Here is a 20,960-nt window from a genome sequence, read left to right on the forward strand (position 1 = left end):
GATAATTCCATTTTCATGTATCCACTACAAACACAAATCAGCAACAAAACTCACAAATTAATGCAAGATTGGTAAAATCATGAAGAGAACCTTGACTTGTTCTGTTGTCATTAACTTAGGTCATTATGACAATTTACGTAGCATGAACATTACGTGGCCCTACATGACGGTACTTACATAGATGTCCATGGCACCAGTGATTTCACTGACGCCAAGAAAAATCAAAACTCGACTTCCACAAAAACAAATAGCAAACAAATAGTTAACTCTTCATTCTCATTTTACAAAATATATCACTGAATAGTAATATTGGATTCGGTAGGGAAAAAACAAGAAATTCTAATCATGATCATTGATGAAACATTTTCTGAGGAAATACAACAAACTTCCGGTTGAGACATACAAGGTATTTTTGCAACAAATACAGCACTCCGATAGTTTTACGCTGCTTAAGGCCTTAAAAACAAAAAACGGTGGCTCAAATATGCAAATGCTAGCCAAATTGACACAAATTTTGGAGACATTCTTTTGGTATTTTCTTGCTCTAATATTAAGACACCGAGATCTGTTAATTTCATGCCTGTCTGTTGTACTGGTGAAGACATGGTGCTTAAATTCATAATTTATGCCAAAATCATTGTTTTTAGTGATTTTCCTAAAATCATTGATGATTTGTGTTGTATGACATCAAAACCCCCATTTGTGTTGTATGCTATATCAGCATGCTTTTCATGACATGTGCCCTTTCTTATGTTTGAAGTATGTGCCAAATTGTATTGAATTTGAAGTGTGCATTAATTTGTAGCCTAATTACTGAAAATCATTAATTATGCAAATTATCATTATTCAAAAGCTACAAGCTATATTATCAAATTTTATATGACACATGCACTTTGTTATCTATGCATGTTCCAAATTATATTGAATTTGAAGCGTGCATTCTTAAGATGTAACCTAATTGCCAACAACCATTAATTATGTAAATAGCTCATAATTATTCATGGTATCTATCTATCTATCTATCTATCTATCTAATAAATTTATATAGCACCAAATATCCAAAGAAAACAATGTTCAGTGGCGCTTACAGTTAGAAAGCAGAGGAAAAAGCTCTCTGAAATATGTGAGTTTTCAAGCGTCTTTTGAAAATGTTTACATTGGGAGAGATTTTAATGTCCAGGGGTAGAGAGTTCCAAAGTTCAGGAGCTGCTGAAGAGAAGGAGCGTCGACCATAGGAAACCAGATTCCATTTGGGTGTATACAGAAGGCATTTATCCGATGAACGAAGAGTGCGTAATGAAGAACGAGGTGTAATTAAGTTCTTGAGATATTGTGGAGAGATTCCATTTAGGGCTTTATAAGTGATGAGCAGAAGTTTGAAAACAATATGATGAGATACTGGAAGCCAATGAAGTTGTTTTAGAATAGGGGTTATGTGTTCGAATTTCCTGTGCACCAAATTTCTTTTGAATGGAGCCAGTCATTTTTGAGAAAACGATGACATAGGCAGACACACAGAGTTTTCATCCCTAATATATTTTTAACCAAATAATGGAAGGTAAAAATAATGAACATTCAATTTCTTGGTCAACACTCCATGCGTTTCATATGCATTACTATAGGCGCACAAGAGAATGTATGTAAGTTGACACTCTTGTTCTATTTTGACCCTCTAACATGAAGGGAAAGGTTATTGCAGGTACTGAGGATTCATTGCTCATTTGTATCATATAATATAACTTGCTACGGTGTATTCTACAATTCATTGCTCATTTGTTTTATATCTTAACTTGCTACAATGCATCTATCTGCATATTGACAGGCATACACAGCAACCAATCTTAGAGGACTAACAGTACAACACTCTAAAGAAGCATTTCAAGAAGGAAGAAATGTCATCCTCACTCTCAAAGATAAAGGTTAGTTGGAGTAATGGTGAAACAAGTCACAATAGATATATTGTTAAAAGATGTGTGAAAAGATGCACTGTACATGTACTGGAGTCACTTTGTTTATGGTGCCTTACAGTTTGGGTGATTAAATGTAAATTTAAAGTGAAACACTACATTCTTTTAGGCCTCATGACCTTCCCCACTAAATACAATACCATTGGCACTATTTTTGATTGATTTGCATTGTTTTTCTCCCAGATGTATTGGAAGAAGAAGATGATGATGTATTGATCAATGTCAACATAATAGATCATGAAAAGGCAGCTAAGAATGTTGAATTGAAGAAAAAGAAACCTGTCTACAATCCTTATGAAGAACAGGAATTTGATGAATTTGGTATTGTAAGTAGTCCATTGTGAATGGATAAATCTCTTAATTATTAACTACTCATTTTCAGTTTCAGTGTTTCTCGTTCCTTGGGTTGGTCGAAATCATCCATATTGCATTCTAGCATAGTAAATTGTACTTCTGCCGAGTTTTAGGAATTCCAACAGTCACTCCGAAGAACTCCAACTTAGTGTTTTGTTACAAATATTTATCCCATGCATATAATTTGTTTGTCATATGTGAAAAGTCATTACTGGCAACTTTATAGCTCCACTGTCAGTGACAGCTGAGCAGAGCTTAAGTGTTAGGTTGATTCTCAATGGTCCCTTCATCAACTTTTCTACCTTCATCTTCTCCTCTAAAACTGCATGGTCAACTGACCTGAAATTTGGTGTGTAGGTGTCATGAGCAAATATAAATTGTTCAAGACAAGTTGATTGGGTCATTTTTATTCAAAATAGGTCTAAAAATAGAATTTTTGGTAAAAATGCTTAAAAAATGTTCTTCTCCAAAACTATTGGTCAATTGACCTGTTTATAGATGTCACTTGATGAGGAGATATAAGTTTGTTCTAGTATTTCGTTTATGAGAGAAGAGAGGAAATCAATTTTGGTACAGAATGTACATTTGAAGAAGTGGAAAGTTACTATCAGCATGCGTTCTATAATTGTAAAGTCCAGGTGTGTTGAATGCTGTACGTGCAAAGTGTAGCCCTGGCCTTGACAGGTTAGACGGAAAATCAAACGTATTTTCGTTCTCTGACATCATATCTTCCCTCTCAAATCCAGAAAACCAGAAAATTCCAGCCAGTCTTTCCAGCATTGTACTCCATGTAGTAACCCAAAGTTCCCACACAGCATGGGATAGATGACAATAAAGCAGCATGCTAACCTGTAGCAAAGTTTGTTGTCATCTCTCCTCCTCGTATAGGATGTATAGGTTTCCATTGACACTTAGGCATAAAAAAAAATTGTGTGGTTCCGATAACATTCAATTTTAGAATGGGTTGGGTATGTGGATTATTTATTTTATATAAAAAAAAAGTTGTTTTCATATGTGAGTGTCTAGTTCAGGTAGTTATGTTTTTACTGTTGTTTTCCATATGGTCTCTGTGTTATTGGCTTCTCATCAGATGTACAGCCATTACAGATTGGCAGGACAGTCTTTTTCAGTTAATGTCAGTTTCTGCATCCACTATTTCTTTCGAGACTTCACAATTTTTGCAATTTTCGTATTTTTTTCTCAAATATGTAAAAAAAAGATGAGAGTCGGCATGAAAAAACTAGGTGGGGTCGGGTAACCGGAACCAAACAAGTTTTTAGTTATTTGGCCTTACCTCCAACTTTTGGGGTGTGAAAAACTGCTGACAACAGCCCTATTAACTTGCACACTGACACCCAAGGATGCAGATATAAACACTTACATAACCAATAGTACTACTCAAAGTGACTTAAAGTATAAGAAGAAAACCTGAGGAACATTTGTTTCAAGCTCCATGCTGTACGATGTCACATGTTCAGGCTGTCTTTTTCTCAGAGAGAAGATGCTATTGTCTTTATAATTTCTATTTTATTTGTGATTGTGTTTCAAAGGTTACTGTATTATTTATTATTTTTGTCGAATGATGGGTGGTGGCCCTATCCTTATGAAACAAAATAAAATAAAATAAATAAAATAAAATTATAAGTTTATTCAAGACAAATTGACTGGGTCATTGTTATGTAAATTAAGTCTAAAATAGAATTTTGGGTAAAAATGCTTGAGAAATCTTCTTCTCCAAAACTTCTTGGGATGAGAAGATATAAGTGTGTTGAAGACAAATTGACTAGGTCATTAATATGCAAATTAGGTCTATACATATAATTTTTGGTAAAAATGCTTGAAAATCTCCAAATCTACTGGGCCAATTGAGTTGAAAATCCTTGTGTAGATGTCTTGGGATGAGCAGATACAAGTTTGTACAAGACAAATTGATTGGGTTATTAATACTCAAAATTAGTGGTAAAAATAGAATTTTTGTAAAATTGTACAATATTTTACCAACTTTCTGTGTGAAATGTGTTCTATAGTGTGTGTGAGTCACCATATGAAATCACTAACCACTTTATTACTTTGCTAAAACAAAACTGCATAGTGGAAGAGCTGAACAGCAGAACCACTTCTACAAAAAAAACCCAAAACTCCAAACAAACAGTGGAGCTATTCTGATCAATAGGTCGCTTGTTTCCCTTACAGATCAAACCCAAGAAACTTTTGTCTAAATATGATGAAGAGATTGAAGGAGAAGAAAAGAAAAGTTTCACGCTTGGAGGAGGTGGAGGAGTCAGTTTAGAACAAGATAGAGAATTACAGAGGATGAGATTAGAGATGCAACAAAATGCAGTAAGTACATGTACACAGTTTTAGCACAACTGAACTGATAAGGTTCAGTAGTGCTATTGGCATAGCAAAGTGTCTGTCTGTCTGTCTGTCTGTCTGTCTGTCTGTGTGGATGTGTGTGTGTAAACACCTTAATTTAAAAGTCAAAAACCGCTGGACCAATTGCCATGATATTTGGTGGGTATATTACTTTGGGTGTGTTGTTGAAAAATCGTTCAAATCAAAATGATCTTACCACTGGTGTGTGATTTGGGTAAAAAAAATGTGATTTGTGGTAAAAAAAATCTTAAACTCAAAAACTACTGGGTAGATTGTTTTGAAATTTGGTGGGAATGTTCGTAGGGGTGTATAGATTAAGATTTGTTCATAACATGATGATTCTATCAGTAATATGTAAATCAGGGCTAAAAATGTGTCTTTTTGGTCAAAAATCTGTCAAAATCACTTTGCTGAAATTTAATGGGGATGCATCTGGCAGTGTATAGATGAAGTAATATTAAGCATATAATGATTTCATCTGTGATATTCAAATTAGGTGTAAAAATGTGAATTTTGGTCAAAAAGTACTTCGTTAGTGAGACTGAAATTTGGTGACATCTGTCAAGAAGTGTCATTCTGCAGATTTTGTTCAAAATATTTTGACACAATTGGCCCTAGCAAGAATGACCATGCCCTTAGCAACAACCAAATACCAGTATATTTTGCTAAAATAAATAACAACATCATGTGGTAAACATTAAAAAATGTAGGCAACTATCCCTAGCAACCATGACAACGCCAATAGCAACAGCTAAATGATTGCATATATTGCAAAGATAACAGGAATTGATAGGTGAAGAAACATTCAAAAAATGTATGTATACAACTTAAAGTCAAAAACCGCTGAACCGATTGCCATGATATTTGGTGGGTCCATTACCTTAGGTGTCTAGTTGGGTAATTATTCAAATCAAAATGATCGTACCACCAGTTTGTGCTTTGGGTAAAAAAAATGTGATTTTTGGTCAAAAAACTTAAACTCAAAAAACTACTGGGCAGTTTTCAGTACAGTACTATAAGTGATTTCTTTTCTTTCATCTACAGTTCCATAGTTTAGATGTCCCTGCACTGTCACTAGCCAAAGAATACTACACTCAGGAAGAAATGACTAAATTTAAAAAGCCTAAAAAGAGGAGAAAAGTTCGGAAAATAAAACCTGAGGACATAGTACCAGATGTTGATGTGACAACAAGACAGGACCATGGATCAAGGTAGGGGACCTGGAGTGAATTGAATTTCTTTCACAACATACAAAAAGATAAGTGTGCAAAAGGATCAGATCCAGTGAGGGTAACATAATAATCAAGTCCATGATCATAACAAAATGAATGTCCACAAGGAAAATACTAATGTACGACTATATAAGACATATGATAATAATACTTTGCAGGATGGAAGTCCTTGCATGTATTTTAGTGAAGTGTTTGTTTTATATTTGCAATCATACTGATACATTTCATACATTTTATTTCAGATATTTGAATCTTTTGATGTGTCATGAACAATATCGTGTTGGATGTGAACATTGTCAAAAAATCCCAAGTCTGGATGATATTCATCTAGTATTGTGTTGAAAAAGACAATCAAAATTGTAGTCACATAATTCCTTTAATGAACCAGTGTTTTTATTATTGTTGTGAAAATTATCAAACAGATCAATACGAGGAAGAGGAATGAATGAGAGACAATCACAACACTCCAATACTGATGGGGATCAGCTGGCACAGGAACCTGCAGACATGGATGTTGATTTACCCAATATAGATGAATCAGAGATTCTTGGACCTCCTGAAGAAGAGACTAACATCGTAATAGAAGATGATGCACAGCTAGAATTACACATAGCTTTAGAAAAAAGTAGACGAGTGAAACAGAAAAAATCATTAGCTAAAGGTGCAGAAAAGGTAACATAACTGTCTTTGAATATTATACATTATTTTAAGTAGTATTGGTATTACCATATTTTTAATCCCACAAAGGAGGACTCTTACAATTGGCTGCATCCATGCATCCATCTAGAATACATAATTTATCAGACATGCATATCCGATTTATTTCAAACCTGACACAAAGGTGACATGTATGTCATATGGGACATATTATGTATTTCACTTTGTTTTGTGATATATGCAAATTTGACCAAGTGGTGGCCATATTTGTTAAAATCAATATTTACAGCATAACTCAAAAACTGTAGATACTACTAGAAGTCATGGCTGAAAGACAGAAACTTGCATTCATGACCGTTGAAGACATTTAGAGTCGTGGGTGATATCGTGAAGTTTTACACAATGGGAAAAATGGGATATGGGATGTCCAGTGCACGTGGCATGAAATCTCTTCGATTAGGTGATCAGATTTTTCAGCAAAGTGGAAGGAAGTCATCTTAAGATTTAGGGGCCGTGTCATTTTTTAAACTGACACACAACAAACGTAATTTTTTCGTTTAGGGGGAGGGGGTAAGAGTTCATTTTGTTTTGCATTCATCAAAATCGCAATAAGGATTTTTAATTCTTACTAAAAAGGAATCAAAAGAGGCAATGCTATTTTTCTTGAAAAAATGACAGTCAGAAACTTTGCCGACATACACAGAGAGAGATGCACGTTGTTCTGAAATAACCGTATGGCCAAGTAACCCACCTGGCCAGGGAGCATCACCATAAATGAATGACAAAAACAACCACTTGAATGCTGCGAAAACATGGTTTTATTATTCACCAACATCAAAACAGAAGTTCCTGAATTCAAGAGACTTTTTTTCCATTTGTTGGGTCATCTCAACTATAAAGGATGGTACGTGACGAATGCACATGTCAACCAATTTCTTGCGACTAGGATGATAAGCATACAGCCCAAGCAAGGCATTACACTTATTGTAGACATTAGCCCATTTACTTGTACCTGCAACTCTCAGTTTTTAAAACGTCCAACATAGCTTTACGTTTTAGGATTACCTAATTCCAAATTCTAGACTGGTTAGCTATTTAGACATGAGAAGATTCATCTTACACAAATGTACACAACACTGCACGCCACTACGTAGGTAATGACATGTGATCTTGTCAATGAAAGTTAACGAAGTGGGTACGTGATCAGATCGTTCAATCGTAGTATAGTGGCAACTTTTAAAGGACCTTCATAATAATTGATTTGAATAGACTATGTGGAGAGGACGTTGCCAAAATTCACCTACGCAAAGGTTCTAAGTTAGGCCATGTTGGGGTATACCATGAAACTAATACAAATGTAAATCCAGAAATTACAGATGAGGTGTCACATGTTTGACTTGACCTCTAAACTTGGACTAAATTGTTGTAGATAGTGTGGTATTGTGAACGTTTATTACGGCACTAGCAGCAAGTTGATCATTCAACTGATGTTGATTCAATCCTTTCATTAACGTGAAAATCAAAAGTTCGATCACCTGAAATAATCAGCAATAGTTTAGTAATTTCAAACAGATTTGTAGATGTTTTCACATGATAGTTGAAACATGCATGTGAAAGCCGCGGCTGCCATCAACGTGTTCATCTCTGTCGTGGTGTGACAGTCAAAATAAACGTGTATAAATTACAGAAACAAGTGAATAATTGTTGTGTTTATCGTTGGCATGGTATATAATATAAACATACATGTAGGACAGGTCGTTCATTTTTCCATTTCACATTATGACATTACATTTTGAGGGGGGAGGTTTTTAAAAAAAAAAAAACTAAAACGAAGAAATTACGTTTCTAGTGTGTCAGTTTTAAAATGAAAAGGCCCCTTACAATTAAAAATGTTAACTCAAGAAGTTAAATGAACAAAGACTCCATTTAAATGCCTATACTCAAAGGTCAACTTTCTTTTTATATCTTGACCTTTGACTTTGACCTCCATATTCAAGATCATATATCAAATTGGTCAATAAATTATGAAATTTTGTATCTCAAGACACCGTTCAGATTTGCACAGTAACTTTGCCATAAAACACACAAGTTGAGGACTACATGTATTTCTTCAAATGAAGGCTTATTCAAAGGCTATTGCAGTAATGATAGGTTGTTTACCTTTCAGGTTGCCAAAGAAGTAACTCCAGTGACAGAAATGGATACAGACAGTAAAGACGAGGGACTGTCTATTGTACTTAATGCAACATCAGAATTCTGTAGAACATTGGGGGAAATTCCAACTTATGGTAAGTGTTACATGACATAATCAGTGCATATCAATAGCATTATTATCTCTCAAAGGTCACTGCTATTAAATTAGGGTCCACCTGTCTGTCCGTTCATGCATGTGTTCAGCCAACTGATTTCAACCAAACCAGGTACAAAGGTTACTCGCTACAATGTTGTGGTTTTTAATTTTTTTTTTTAATTTTAGCTTTTTTAGTACAACTGAACTGATAAGGTTCAGTAGTGCTATAGGCATGGCAAAGTGTGTTTGTGTGTGTGTGTGTGTGTGTGCGTGCGTGCGTGTGTGCGTACGTGTGTACGTGCATGCATGTTTTACGTAAAGAAAATTGAAATGATAACATGAGAAAGTTATAGTTTGAGAAATATGAACCAACACCATCCAAACATCATTTCCCACAATTTGCCATTGTAAGCCAATATTGTTGGGTGTGGAACAACTTCACTGTAGTGTGTTATCATCTTTAACAAATATTTAGTGACTGATTAAACATTATGAGTGCTGGCATTTTGTCAATCATTACAAATTTGATAGAAAGATCTTTTGATGGATGATAAATTTGTTCATAGTGGGTTACAGAGTAGTCAGTGTTTTTGACAGAATCAAAACTAACTTCACAAACTGCATGTATCGAGTCATTCTATGCATGGAAGTATTGCCCCCACTCATAGTACTTCTGAATTAAGGCTGCAATGTATTACGTACAAATACTGCCACATGATCTCAAGTTGGGTTCAAATGTCATTGATTTTCCCTACAATTTTCCTTGTGTTTTTGAAAATGTCGTTTAAGGCTGTTTCATGATTGATGAACTTGTTCTATTTCCAAAACCCATGGTGTCATCTCTGAAAACAGTCAATCTAAAAAGCTAATATGAGTTCACATGAGTGATGTATTTATGTATGGTGAAAACTGATCGAGCCAAGTTTGGTCTCCATAGAGGTAAATGTAGTCGCAATAATGTCTGTCTACAATAGTTGATGTTTTGACTATTGTCTGATAGTGCCAACAGATGTTTTATGAAAACCTTTGATACTTTTCAAGAGTCATTTTCTCAAATGTATAAAGCAGCCATTTTGAGATTGCATGCCGACATGGGTGATTCATCATGTAATCAAAGACACAACAACAAACTAATCAACAGCAAGTATGTTTGTTTGTAGCAAACTGTGGAAGGAAATCATGATTTGATAGGAAATGTAGTGATCTGTAACATGTATCAATTAAACTGGGAACATATCAAAATATTTTGCTCATATTGTAATGGCTGATTTGCAGTACATTGGACTTGTTGTGGGCACTCGCACTAACAGTCAATTCAGTAGCAATCATTTACACATACTGTTCGCACATGTGAGTTTATATTGTAGGCAAATTGTACTGTCTTCTTGGGTAATGGAGTGTGTACAAACATACTCTAATATTTCTGTGAAAATTTATTTGAAAATGCATAAACTGTGCAAGATTTGACTCAAATGGAAACATTGGTAAAGTTTATATACAAAGAAAAGATAGTTTCACGACTTTATCTATAACCAGGTACTGCTGGAAACAGAGAGCAAACAGAGGAAGAAATGTTGGATTTTGAAAAAGATGAAGATGAACGAAATTTAGAAGATGAAGATGATATTGACAGACAGGGATGGAGTGCTGTGGATCTAGATGCAGAAAGAAGAGCAAAAATGAAGGTATTACGACTTTTTCATTTTCAAAGATCAAGCTTATTAATTGGAGAAATGTATAGTGTTATCCTTGTTAACAATTTTTCCTTGTGTTGGTTTATAAATGGTATTAATAATTAATGAATTGGATGTTTTGAGTTTGGTATACTAGTTTCCAGTTAGTAAACTTATATCTGCCAATTTTTACTATTATCTATGATATGACAAAATCATGTTTCTTTTATTTTTGCCACTAAGTTGACTTTGTCTTGGCCAAAGTGCTGAATTAGATTCTGCATTCTTTTTATTCTCCTTATTCATGACATTTTATAGATCACTTTAGTTTTAGAGGAAATTGCATGGTCAACACTAATACAATTATAGTTGGAGGGAAAAAGGTACATAAAGTTACCAAAAAGGACATTCAACAATTTTTTTTTAATCTTGTGATTTATCAAAGCTAGTATAGCTAAATATGTGACAGACAGTTGTATTTCAGTATCTGTATCATGCATAGTACCGATAGTGTATAAGTTAGACTATTAATTAACATGGGAGAATAACACTGATATGATTTTTTTAATGTATGTGAGAAAAATAATAATAAAATCCTGAAAATTGTGAAGTCTTCCAAGAAATAGTGGGTGCGGAAACTGACATCAACTTAAAAAGACAATATAAAACTATTCTTCCAATCTGTAATGACTGTACCTCTCAGTGATAGGAAGAAATAAACAACACAGAGACCATTTGGAAAACAATGGAAAACCTGAACTAGACACTCACACATGAAAAAAATATATAATGAAATAAAATACAAAATCTACCTACCTCACCTATTTTAAAATTGAATGCAATCGGAACCACACAATTTTTTTTTACACCTTAGTATTAAACATCAGCATAGAAATAATGAACTGTCAAGGGGACATTTTATGGAACATATATGTGCATCACTTGTTTGGTGACATATGCCAATTTCTCTGAATGGCAGCCATATTTGTACTAACAACTCTGTTCATGTGTCTATTCCATACTATCAGGTGTAAGCTTTTTTTATAAGACCTTGACTTTGACATTGACGTTGAGTGTCAATGCTCAAATCAACTTCATTCTTGCATATTTCAGACACTTTGTGGTATTTACGTGTAACCATTTTATAAGATCTTTGGCACATATATAAAGAACTATAGAACAATGTATGCACATGCATTCTGAATGGCAGCCATTTGGTGTAAAATTCAACAATTTGTGTAATGACATTTTGGAAACATAACACAGACTTCATTCAGGTGTTACTCTATAGTATAACTTGTTGTATTTTTCTGTTGATATGATCTTTCTGGTAGTATCTATGTATTTGACCCTGACCATTACTGTCTGAGTCAAACTTTAAAACAACAAATCAATTTCATCTATTAGTCACACACAAGTAAAGTACTTTAGGGATGTGTCTTCTATGAAGACTTGTTTCCTTAAGGGAAATTGAATTTCTTCAAAGTTTAATAACAAGAAAATGTTACTCCTCTTGTACAGATCATTTATTGAAGGCAATTTAAGTTTAAGCTAAATATTCATTCATACTGAAAGCATGATAACCATTTGGGACAATAAAGATATTATATTGTATTGTCTTGTATCGTACACTTATTACCAATTGTGTAGTAGTGTTACTCATTAATGTCACAGGCTCAAATATTATGTACATCATGACTCTGATTATGGTAATATCTTGATACTGGTTTGGTTTGTTCAAGTTGTCTTCATGACTCTGATTATGGTAATATCTTGATACTGGTTTGGTTTGTTCAAGTTGTCTTCATGACTCTGATTATGGTAATATCTTGATACTGGTTTGGTTTGTTCAAGTTGTCTTCATGACCTCTGACCCTTAAACTATTCTTTCAGGAAGAGGAGGCACCTATATTAGAAGATGAACCTCAAATCTCTTCTGGTATTGCTGGTGCTCTGCTTGTTGCTGGTAAGAAGGGTTACCTAGACAATGACCCTAATGCTAAGGTCACTGCACCAAAGAGGAGTTATCTAGAAGCCAGAAATTACACCATTGAAGATAAAAACCATCAGTAAGTTGTGAAAAGGGAGAGAGGATAGTGTCATAGCAGTCACCATAATAAGTGAAACACCAAATCGGCAGTATTGCATGCACCATTGTGTGAAAAACACCAATCTTAAACTCTAAGTTGCTAGGTAGTTCGCTGATCAAATAACATTGGTCCACATAGCCAAAACAAGTGAGACACTGTGTTAATAACACTTATTCTTCACCAGTATGCACAAGAAGTTTACATGCTAGTGAAGAATTATTCATACTGTTTACTATAAGCAAATAACTCATGACCAAACATTTATTAAAGTTTGTTTTTATTAATTTATTATTTTATTTGTTTGGTATGTTGTATGAGTAGAATGTTTCATCGGCAGATTGATAATAAGTGAATGATCTTGGAATTTGGATAGTGCGTCATGTAATGATCTTGGAATCTGGATAATGCATGATGTATGTGTGTACACTAACAATATATCTCATAATGAGTGAAGGATCTTGGAATCTGGATAGTGTGTCATGTATGTGTGTACCCTCTAGCAATATATCTCAATATTTACTCGATCAAGTATGTAACATACTGATAATAGGGCATTCCACTCTTGGCACTACAGGACAAATGATATATGATCAGCAAATTGCTTAGCTAACTAGAGTTTAAGATTGGTATTTTCCACAAAATATTGCATGCAATACTGCTGTTTTGGTGTTTTACTTCTTTTGGCAACGGCTGTAAATTAACAAGGCCAGAATAACTATCAGACAGACAACTGTCTATGTTGTTATTTGTTAAAAGTTGGACCTGTAAAATAAATTGTAGATTATGGTCAGTGTTAAAAAGTTTTTCTTTCACTTGATTGGATGTTCCTCTTAATTTTTACCACATAAAAGTAATCATCATATAATGGATCACAAAAAATACCACCATATGATATATTTCATAATTGCTAAGGGCCAATGATTCAATTCAAAAAAGGCCTTCAGAAATTAAAAGATTATTCTCTTGTATTGAAAAACCTTTTCTACTGCTCTACCAACTGTTTCTCACTTGTAAAATTTTACTCCTAATCCAAAATGGGTCTGTAATGAGTGTTTTAATCTGTGTAACGTCCTCTTCTTCAGGTAATACTTTAAATATTGTTGGAATCTTTCTTCTCTTTGATCTGTAAGGATGAGACTTTACAGTCCTGAGTGTCATGTCAGACATCAATGAAGAGACTGTTACGGATCTCCTGAACAGATCTTTCCTACCTCAATGATTATACACTGAAGGCAACATAGAGGTTTTTGTTGTACTTGTGCTTCTTTATGTGCCACTCATTATCAGTTCTGTCTTGGTTGACAATCCACATCAGAATCACTATTATATAGTTACAGCTAAGCACTAGGTTGCCCATAGCATAGATGTGATACCATTGTAACCAGGGAGGAGGACAAGGTACTTGACAAGGTAGCATCAGTATGCGACTACCCAAAGTGGTCATTAAAACAATGCCCTCAATACCCACATCTGCAAACATAAGACAACTTCAAGTGGCCTTGTAAGAGATACATAGTCATGCTAGCATGTATGCAGGGCATCTCCAAGAAATCGTTTCGGCTCTACATGAAGTATTACATCTCAGTGACATTCAGACCACATACCACTCTACAATGCACATTAGTCTCACTCAAGGATAAGACAATACCTGAACATTGCTGCAGGGTGATATATAAGGTATTTTGTAAGGACTGTGACCAAATGTATATTGGCAAATCAAGACGATAATTAAAAACAAGGATTGAGGAACATCACAAATCTGTGAGGGACTATTAAAACTGTAGCATCAACTTTAGTTAAACACTATTGTGGCTACAATCATAACATCAACTGGGACGCTTTCCATTATTGATACGTCCCAACATGACTTCCTGAAATCCCCAGATCAACAGAGACAAAGACTTCAAACTACCTGACAATAACATCTACAATCAACTGATCATACTGTCACTGAAGTGCCTAGTTGTAACTATGGAATTTGTCGTTCTGGTGAGGATTGTCGACCAAGACAGATTGAAAGCTCAATGCTGAAAAAAACTTCAGACTGTTTGTGTTATAACCTGTGTGAAAGTCACAATATGAAAAATGGTTTTCTTTTACTTGGATCATTAACAGCACTGACTTCATATAAATGTATCTGTCTTCACTGTTATATTTCATCAGAGACTACAAATAGAATATGTAAACATAGCAAAGGGTGTTTTAATCTAGTACAAGTAAAAGATTCACAAAATACCATGTTGTCTTATGGTCTTTGTACAACATGTTTTTGTTTCAGTGAAGTGGAAGATAAGTACAGTCGATATGACAAATACAGAGGACCAGTTGTTGACTTTAAAGAGAAAGAGGGGTACAAACCTGAAGTCAAGGTGGATTACCATGATGAAACTGGAAGATCACTTAATCAAAAAGAGGTACAGTAATCAGTTGATATAGATCTAGGGTCAGGTCAGGTCAAGTTAGGTCGGGTCATAGTACAAACAGAATGTCAAGATTGATTACTGGTTTGATGAAAGTGAAAGATTGCATAATCATGTTAAAGAAGGTACGGAGTACTATACATTTATGTAGGCTCAGGTCATTTATGGTCAATTGGGTAGAAAAGTCAGATCATATTATAGACCAGCCATCAATGATTTCTACCTTCAATAAAATGGAAGACATCTTTGTATCAGTACATGGGAAGTGATGTCATCATATTGATTACCATAGCTCTGATAAATTTATAAGATTATCAGTAGGAGACATTTCTTGATCAAATTTGATATGGCATAAAGTTGTTAACACGGTAGGCATATGTGTGTCACTGTCTCTGTTGTGTGTGTCTTTGTCTCTTTTTTAGTCCCCAACAGCGAAGCCTGAGGGGGCTACTACACTGGGACCCATGCATTCGTCTGTCCGTGTCCACCTCTATCTCTCAAATACTTTCAGTAAACATCAAAGACCATCCTGTGCATATGCATGTCACTTCATTTTCTTGCAATAACATCCAAAGTGGTGGCCATTTTTGTAAAAATTCACATTTTGCCAAGTAACATAGAGATAGAGACTTTATTAGTGTCTACACCCATGTTACCAATGACAAGTGTTCTTATGACACCTTGACCTTTGACCTTGACCTTTAAGGTAATCTTGTCATAAAATTAACATTTTGTCTAGTAACATGGAAAGCTTTGTAGATAGAGACTTTATTAGTGTCTACACCCATGTTACCAATGACAAGTGTTCTTATGACACTTTGACCTTGACCTTTAAGGTAATCTTGTCATAAAATTAACATTTTGTTTAGTAATATGGAAAGCTTTGTAGATAGAGACTTTATTTTAGTGTCTACACCCATGTTATCAATGACAAGCTTTCAAATGACACTTGACCTTTGTTGACTGTCATCCTTGACCCCTATCTTCAATGTCATGGTCATTATGTTGTTAAAATACAAAAACAAATGTATATAGGTGATATAAACAGACCGTTTTGCATCTAACCTTGTTAAATATCAGTCATATAGTAGTCACATTGTACATCACTTCATTCTATTACCTTCATGGTAATGTCTGTGCAGTGGCCAAACATTCATTTCAATCTCTCAATAGCTAGAGACCTCATGTGAGTATCTACACTCATGTTTCCCAATCAACAGCTTTCTAATGAGACCCTGACCTTTAACCATGACATGTAAGTTTAAAGTTTTAATGTAGGATATTCAAAGTGTGTATGCACACCTACATTCACTTGCTGATTTCAAACAAATCTGGTACTATGTTAGAGACTGAGGTCAGCATTTATCACTTTTCTATGTGGTATTAACACTAATGGCTAAATCGTGGCTGTTTGTATTGCAAAATTCATGTTTTTTCCATTTATTCTGGAGATCAAAAAACTCAAAATGTTCAATGTGCTCATGTATAGCTCTTTAGTGCTTGGGTTTTGTAAACCAAACCTTATCGAATATTATATTATAGCATTACCAATTCCAGTGAATTTTGTGACGTCATCGCTGTACATTATTGCTGATAATGTACTCCATTATTGGGCATCGCGGCCCTGGAACGAGCATAACAATACAAGCTTATTTGTTCTGTTTCTTCGTACGACTAGGTATTTTTTCGAAATGTATGTTGTTACTTATGATTGTCATTTCCACTGTTTAAAAATACAACGCATTCATGAAACAAGTTTGTCTTCACAGCAGTTCATTGAAGTGTATATGTGTGTGTACGTGTACGTACGTGTGTCGCTATGATTAGTATTCAGCTTCCGGGCCGAACATGGCAGACGATGTTCAGCGCTGCGTATATTATACGTTGTTTTGCGTTTCTCGGTCTACAAATTCACTGGAATTGGCAAAACTATAAAATAATAACAATAATGTATGCCCTCCCAGTCCATAATGGACTCAAGCAAACTTTGCACTCCATAATGGGCTCGGCTGTCGCCTCGCCCATTATGTCGTTCAAAGTTTGCTTTGGGAGGGCGTACATTATTGTTTAAATATATTCCAATAATGCACATAGCTATAGGGATCTTTATGGTAAAGTCCAAATTTGGTCATAAAGATTTTAAAGATAAAGATTTTAAAGTGTGCATTGGTAGTTTAAATGTTTTCAATGAAGACATGTTTCCTATTAAATTGGGTTCCATCTGTGTGTGCGTGCATGAACAACTGAGATACCAGTTATAACAACATTGAAATGATGGTGTATATTGCATAGGTAACAACAGGGCTGACATGTGGATAAACATTTTAAAAAACCTACAAGCTATGCAGATGTGCTCAATGACATTGACGCTATTTTGATATGAGTGTTATCAAAATTTTGTATTATATTGCAGGCTTTCAGAGTTCTATCTCATCGTTTCCATGGCAAAGGATCAGGCAAGATGAAGACAGAAAAAAGAAACAAGAAACTTCAAGAAGAAATGGTAAGTAGACCAGTACCGTGCACTTTCATGTGTTTAAGGTAAACATTGCATTGTTGATGTTTTAAAATTCAGTTGATAAGACTGGCATTAAAATATCATTACATATACATCACCCTTGTCGTCTTTCAATCAGACTGATGTGAAAATGTACAATCATTACTTATAGATCAAGTCACTAATCAGTAACTACATGTAGTTCTGCATTCTAGTGTTTATATGGTTCATTAGTTTTCTTGTAGAAAAATGTGGTAGCAGAGATATATTGTTGATGGAAAGGTTGTTATAACACTATATAAAATTATATGGGTAGTATCTTGTAAGTGTAGTAGCACTAATAAATAAACTAAGATATGTATAAGTGACTGTACATACAAGTCAGTGGCTACAAATCTGTTACTAGTCTCACAGTTTGCTATTACATAACAAAAAACTTCAAATAACTATACCTTTGGATGAGATTAACTTTACAATTTGTACCATTGTAGATGATGAGGCAGATGAGTTCTACAGATACTCCTTTAAACACAGTAGCCAGACTACAGGAAAAACAAAAACAATTACAGACACCATTTTTGGTTCTGAGTGGAGGAGGAAAAACTCTGGAAGAGTAAGTATTAGTATATTCTATCATTATTAGTTTACAGTAACATTATCAGAACACTCATGTTTTTTACTTCTTGAGTTTATACACATACGTGTATCTACAAATGTGGAAACTATTTTCATGAATGTGATTGATACTGGTCCAGTCAAAAGAAGGTTTGACCTTGAACTAATTGAAATAGAAATTGTTTTTAGTGTATCTTGCTCAGAATTTTATGCTGAACAAGATGTCAAAAATCTAGGAAAATGGACAGTGTTCTCCCTAGCATAGAGAAGCATGTCGGTACCGCCATGCTTGGAACTTGGCCCACCATGCTTGAGCTTGCCAACAATGCTCGTCTTTTGTGAGTTTTTACCGACAAACAGCAACATCTGTCATGGTTGTCAAAGGCAAATAATTTACATAGTAGTCAATCACAGCATAACAAGCAGTTGTTGATACCTAACAATTAGATAATTATTGTTTACAACAAAATTAGCATTTCACGTGTTTGCAGTTCTTTAATACAATATACTGAGGGAGGTGGGGGGGGGGCACCATAATATGGCAAATGGTACCATTTGCTTTCTGAAATTCTGGCTACTTCACAAATTTGTCTAAATGAAATGAAATGTGATTTAAATAATATTGGGAAATATACATACTAGTAGTTTTAAATAAAGAGGAATCTTGACTCATATCATTTATTATGTGAATAAGTGTGGTAAACAAGTGAGAGTTTGAATGTTGGAGATAAGCAAAATATATCTAAATTATTATGCTACAATATGCAAATTGATATGCAAATTAACCGCCATGCTTGGCTTCAATCCTGGAGAGAACACTGATGTAATTGGTGGAACGTGGCTAAAATAAGTTTTTGATAATTAGCTAATGACATAGTCATGAATTACTTCAATTCGTTGGTTCAGAACTTCACGCAAGAGATAATGCATTTAAAAGTGGAGACACTCATGCCATGAAAGCGGCAAGGTACGCCGTCAGGAGAGCCATCAGAGAGGCGAAGCACCGATATCAAACCAAACTTGAGGAGGATATTCAATGAATTTTATGCACGTTTCGATCAACCCCTGGGCACAATACATGTGATCAGTAGCAATAGTCTACCTGAACAATTTGAGGTATCACATGAGGACACTCATCACATTCTATCCAAGCTGAAGTTGAAGAAGGTGCCAGGCCCTGATGGGATTAGTCCCTGTCTTTTGCAATCATGCAGGGATGAACTGTGTGAAATTATTTGTGCCATATTCAGTTAGTCCTTGAAGATCTGTCATGTTCCAAATATACTTAAGAAAGCAATCATCATTCCTGTGCCAAAGCATTCACCAGTTACTTGTTTGAACGACTACCGGCCAGTTGTGTTAACATCGATAGTAGCCTCAAGGTTGTAATTTGTCGTCGATGTTATACTCAATATTTACCCATGATAGTGTTACTGTGTCTGATAATAATTTTATCATCAAATTTGCTGGTGTCACCACCGTGGGCGGGTTAATCAAAAGCGATGAAACATCATATCGTAATGAAGTGGACTCTATCATAACATGGTGCTCTGAAAACAATCTAGAACTGAATGTCAAAAAGACCAAAGAGATTATTGTGGACTTTCAAAGGAATCCATCTGATATTGTTATTCATCAACAACTCAGAGGTTAAAATAGTGCAGTATTTTAAGTTTCTCAGTGTTTACATCTCAGCTGATCTGAAATGGAAAATGAATACTGATCATACATACATACATACATACATACATACATACACACATACACACATACATACATACATACATACATACATACATACACTATGTACATACATACATACATACATACATACATACATACATACATACATACATACATACATACATACACTATGTACATACATACATACATACATACATACATACATACATACATACATACATACATACATACAGTCAAACAATCAATCAGTGGAGGCATTTTGATTCTTTTTCATGACATTGTAATATTTCTTTTTTCCCCTTAGGCATACAATGATCAAAAAGTGAGTTTAAAGCCAAGATCACATGCCAGTCACAAATTGACTCCGTTAATGAGGAATCCAATTGGGGATAACTGGAGATAAGCTGTGGGATGAACTTCACATCTGTCAATCTTGTTATGATTTCCCCATTATTGAGTATGTAACAGCTAACTGAAATGGGAATATCTGAAAAGGTTGTAGATCTCTACATGACTACTATATGCTTTATCCTAAGGAAGTGTGACAATTGTAATATACTTCTGTGTGTATTTCAAATTATGACAGGGTTTTTACAAAAGAAATGAAGAGCAGATATGAAGGAGGATTGTTTCCAATCATACAAGAACTGTTTTATATAAGTGATAATGGAGTATACATAATGTATTTGTGTGATGAACATTTTTTGTTTCCTTAAAAAGAATGTGTGTGTACTTTCATTTTTTATGATACACTTGAGATCACTTTCTATGTACTAGAACTAAGGAAATGCATTATTTGTTTTGAATAATGTATATTAAACAAGTCAACTTTGAAAAAAAAAATTAAATCCATGTGGTGTCAGATATTTGATTTGTTAAAATTTTATAAGAATTAAACAGTTTTCACTTGAGCGAAAAAGGGCACCTTGGTGTATGAATTCCCTGTGGTATTATAATCCCTGTCCGTAGGCTCATAGTGTCCCTTGCTTTTATTGACAGGAAATATAGTAATACTAGCATAACTGTATGTCATGGTAGCATGTGGTACACTTGGAATGAGCCCTTTTAAAGAGAGTTTAGTGCAT

At 34.6% G+C, this 20,960-nt stretch overlaps 1 protein-coding gene across 2 annotated transcripts in view; it reads left to right on the plus strand.

Moving 5' to 3' along the window:
• Positions 1-20,661, plus strand: part of LOC144451190 (U4/U6.U5 tri-snRNP-associated protein 1-like) — a 32,401-nt gene extending 11,740 nt beyond the window's left edge. For both annotated transcript variants that reach the window (XM_078141992.1, XM_078141999.1), the window contains exons 7-18: positions 1,823-1,919; positions 2,151-2,293; positions 4,515-4,661; positions 5,742-5,908; positions 6,352-6,601; positions 8,754-8,874; positions 10,413-10,561; positions 12,443-12,618; positions 14,918-15,053; positions 17,473-17,562; positions 18,048-18,169; positions 20,180-20,661. In XM_078141992.1, the coding sequence (XP_077998118.1) occupies positions 1,823-1,919; positions 2,151-2,293; positions 4,515-4,661; positions 5,742-5,908; positions 6,352-6,601; positions 8,754-8,874; positions 10,413-10,561; positions 12,443-12,618; positions 14,918-15,053; positions 17,473-17,562; positions 18,048-18,169; positions 20,180-20,201 (1,620 nt within the window). In that variant the 3' untranslated portion in view covers positions 20,202-20,661. The remainder of the gene's footprint in view (positions 1-1,822; positions 1,920-2,150; positions 2,294-4,514; positions 4,662-5,741; positions 5,909-6,351; positions 6,602-8,753; positions 8,875-10,412; positions 10,562-12,442; positions 12,619-14,917; positions 15,054-17,472; positions 17,563-18,047; positions 18,170-20,179) is intronic.
• The last annotated feature ends 299 nt before the right edge of the window (positions 20,662-20,960 follow it).

This window comes from Glandiceps talaboti, chromosome 2 (genome assembly GCF_964340395.1).
Source record: "Glandiceps talaboti chromosome 2, keGlaTala1.1, whole genome shotgun sequence".
Classification (NCBI taxonomy): Eukaryota; Metazoa; Hemichordata; class Enteropneusta; family Spengelidae; genus Glandiceps; species Glandiceps talaboti.